General features: G+C 51.0%; 1 protein-coding gene across 1 annotated transcript in view; it reads left to right on the forward strand.

Annotated features, from left to right (window-relative positions):
- Positions 1 to 1975: 1975 nt before the first annotated feature.
- Positions 1976 to 3527, forward strand: part of VOLCADRAFT_108476 (uncharacterized protein) — a gene marked incomplete at its 5' end in the record, with an annotated part of 4388 nt that continues 2836 nt past the window's right edge. The window contains 3 exons of the mRNA XM_002959068.1: positions 1976 to 2026; positions 2515 to 2815; positions 2888 to 3150. Of these exons, the coding sequence (XP_002959114.1) occupies positions 1976 to 2026; positions 2515 to 2815; positions 2888 to 3150 (615 nt within the window). The remainder of the gene's footprint in view (positions 2027 to 2514; positions 2816 to 2887; positions 3151 to 3527) is intronic.

Raw genomic sequence — 3527 nt, forward strand, 5'->3', positions numbered from 1 at the left:
TCAAACTCACGGGTAACAGCATCCACCAGCGGCCGCTCCGAAGGCGCAAAGTAACGCTGGTGCAGGGCAACGAGGCCATCACGGCCCCTACGGCTAAATTCCACCAAACAATTGATACGGGCCGAAATAAGGTTATGCATCCAAGCCACATCATACAGCAAGGTATCAGAGGCGCAGGTCAGGGCGACAACCCACTCTTGAGGTAAATTTGAATATCCGAAAAAGCGGCGAATCATAGTCAAACCGGACCGCACCATCTCCAAGACGCCAAGCAAAGTAATCAGAATGCTAAACTCATAAACTAACGAGCCCGCACGATCAGGATGACCCCTCTGCGAGTGCTCTAACTCCTGCCACTCAGGAATTGCCCGAAAATTATGCAAAACCAGATTATCCACCGTCATGGTTCCCGGCAAATTGTGCAGAACATAGTCGGGAAACGGAAACCGCGACCCGGCTGGAGAGCGCTGCACTTGAGGCGACGCAAAATCCTCCGTCAGCGCGCGCAAATCGTATTCCGGACCCGAGGTCGCACCTTGACTATTTAGGCGCGCGCGGACCCCGGCCAGGTCTTGTTGCATCTGGAGTAACATTGCAGCGATGTCCGGCCCAGCAACCGCCGCACCAGGCATAGTTGCCGCTCTCGGTACCGCGCTGGGCGCCATTCCGCCTCCTAGCGGCGTAGCGCCACCACCCAGCAGACCTTGCATATATGGGGAAGGGGGCTGGGAACCATATTGGCCCGGCATCATGGCGCCAGCAACGCCGCAGAAAACGACAAAAACCGCTAAAACGACTTGGACGGATACTGCTACGGTTGCCATGATCTTCAAGACGATGACGACGGAGCGATAATGGTGCTCCTTCAATCAGGGCACTCTACCCGATGGGTCTTGCTGAAGAGCTGAAAGCACAGCGGAAAAAAAACAGAAAGCGCGCCGAAGGCGCGGGACCTGCCTCGTTGTTCAGCGCGTGCTGAACAACAAAAACAAGATACAGAAAACCTGCAACACGCGCTATTTATGCAAAAGACGATCCTGAGGACACGGATCGCCGGCCTCAAGTCGTACCACTTAAAACGGCCGTAAGGCCCTACGCCTTAGCTAACCCGGCTCAAGCTTCGCATAGCCCGCAATAAAATCACGAACATTTCCTGTCACTACGGTAATCTCACTTTCCAATATGCCACTGCACTTTCCTCTCCAGCCTGGCCACATTCTCTTCCTCGCAAACGTACTTGGGCACCTTACAATCCAACACCATACGTGCTTTGGAAACGCGGGCAGCTGCTTCACAAGGACCCCCATATTTTCGTTTATTGTACCTGTTTCATCCGGCTGGTTAGCTTGAGCCTGTGCTCCCGCACCAACTACCAAAGGGCCCGCCGCAACTGGAGCTATTTGCTGAGCATGATCGTCTGCGTCATATTGGATGTCGCAAGTTTTAACCATACACATGTGGCAATGTTTTGCAACAATTTCTCACTGCGTCCAGCGACCATCTCGTTTGGAGCCACGGCCTCTTTGCCATTATTAACAAGCTGGACGGGCTTTCCAGCTGGAAATGGTGAGCTCACCATTTTCGCACTTTGGAAACACCCTAGCAAATTCTGGACCGATCGTACAGTTCAGTACCAGTGGCAACGACCTAATAACCAACTATATTTTATGTATTTAAGAGCTGATTTCCGCCTTGAAATCCTAGTTTTTGCGAAATTTGATCGACCGGCTTCGGAGGGTACGATATTTCGGGGCTGCGATCCCTTGGGATACCTTAGAATTTGTACGTGCTACATATTCGTGGTGCCTCCCGAATTATTGTAGCACGAACTATAAGTAGCACTACGGTATATATAGCATTAAGCCTATATAGGGACCATATATATATGGTCCCTATGTCCGAAACGGCAAGAGATTGGGTCAAGGGCTTCCCAGCAATGGACTGAGTATTCAAGCTACTGGGACATCATCCAATCATGACTTATGATTCCTCAAGGCTTTATGTGGATCAGAGGGCCCTCACCCGGGTGAGCATCGCCGCGCCACCTATATTTTCCATCACTGTAACAACCCCACACACACACTGATTGTTTTAGCTTATCGCCACAGCATTTTATTCCTTTTATTCAATTAAGGAATACTGAACTGTTCTCAGTTGGCGGGCTTATATTCTCTTGCCAAGTGTGGCCTTTGTTGTAGGGGCGGGCGGGCGGGCGGGCGGTATACCTGCGATAAGCCCAAGATATCTGTACGATTTATCAACAGGTGCCTTGAAAAGGCCTATATAAGGCGTATCGTATATTATATATAATGCCATTTACGACTACAACTTCTTCACCTTCAGCGAATCACCCACTGGCACGCTCCCTGGTGCTCAGGTATATACCTATCCATATATGGAGAGCAACATTGAAATGTGGCTATGAGTACATTAATCAAGCAGCAGGCCGCAGCGCTGGGCATTGTGGCCAGCAATGTGATGGCCTCTCACCTGGCCTCCTGCTTGCAACTGCAGATGACTTCTTACCTCTCCATCCAGAATGACACAGATATCACGTTTGCCATCAAATTGGGAAAAGACATGGAAGCCGAGAAGTGGGCCAGAATCTTCACGACGGTGACGGATAAAGCAAGCAGTGTCGAAGGGCTCCAAGAACCTATAGGCGTTTCGATGGATGCGCTGGCTAGTCTTGCAGAGATGGCTGCTGTCGCACCAGGCACTGACAGTGCATTTCGTACCAAAGCATCGTCCTATATTGCCATGCAAATTACCAAGCATGTCAAAAAGGTTGCTAACATGCAGCTGCTCGAACCAGGTGAGCAGGGGCAATATGCAATATGCTGCAGCTCTTTTGCAAGTCCTTGACTACTGCTCTCTTGACCCTCAGGCAATAATTGGCGTTCTGACCCCATGAAATGTGGAGAGTGGCTGATATGCCACTGCTTTGCGGCCCGGGTCAATCCCAAAGATTCCAGCCAGGTCCTGATAGGCTCCGTGTACATGAGGCCAATCAACAGTGGTGAAACATACACGTCCATAAATAAGTACAACATCTCCGATTGGGTCGCCAAGGATGGCTGGGTGGATGTGAGATCCATTGTTCTCCCGCCAGAAGTCATCCAAATACAGACTCTACACCGTGGCGGCACGGTGAGTGAGTGTTCTCTGCTAGTGCGTCCCTATGCTACTGCAGCAGGGCTGCAGCTGTAACAGCTACCACACACGACAGCAAGCCTCACCTCCTACTTGGCTGTGAGCAGCACTCTGGGAACCTGGAGCCTTCATTCTATATTCGATTTACATTCGATTCACATTCATTTCATCCCTTCATTTTGACCCTTCATTCCACACCCAAATCGAGGACACCATATCATTTTGGAATGAAGACCTCTTCATTACAGCCCCTATGGCAGCCAAACTGGGAGCTACGCCCCCCCCCCAGCAACTGGACTAGTAGCTCCTGAGACGGGTTGCAGCCCAGTTGGTACCCTGTTGGTACCCTGTAGCGGCCCAGTAGCGGGGCAGTA

Source organism: Volvox carteri, assembly GCF_000143455.1.
Source record: "Volvox carteri f. nagariensis unplaced genomic scaffold VOLCAscaffold_122, whole genome shotgun sequence".
Lineage (NCBI taxonomy): Eukaryota > Viridiplantae > Chlorophyta > Chlorophyceae > Chlamydomonadales > Volvocaceae > Volvox > Volvox carteri.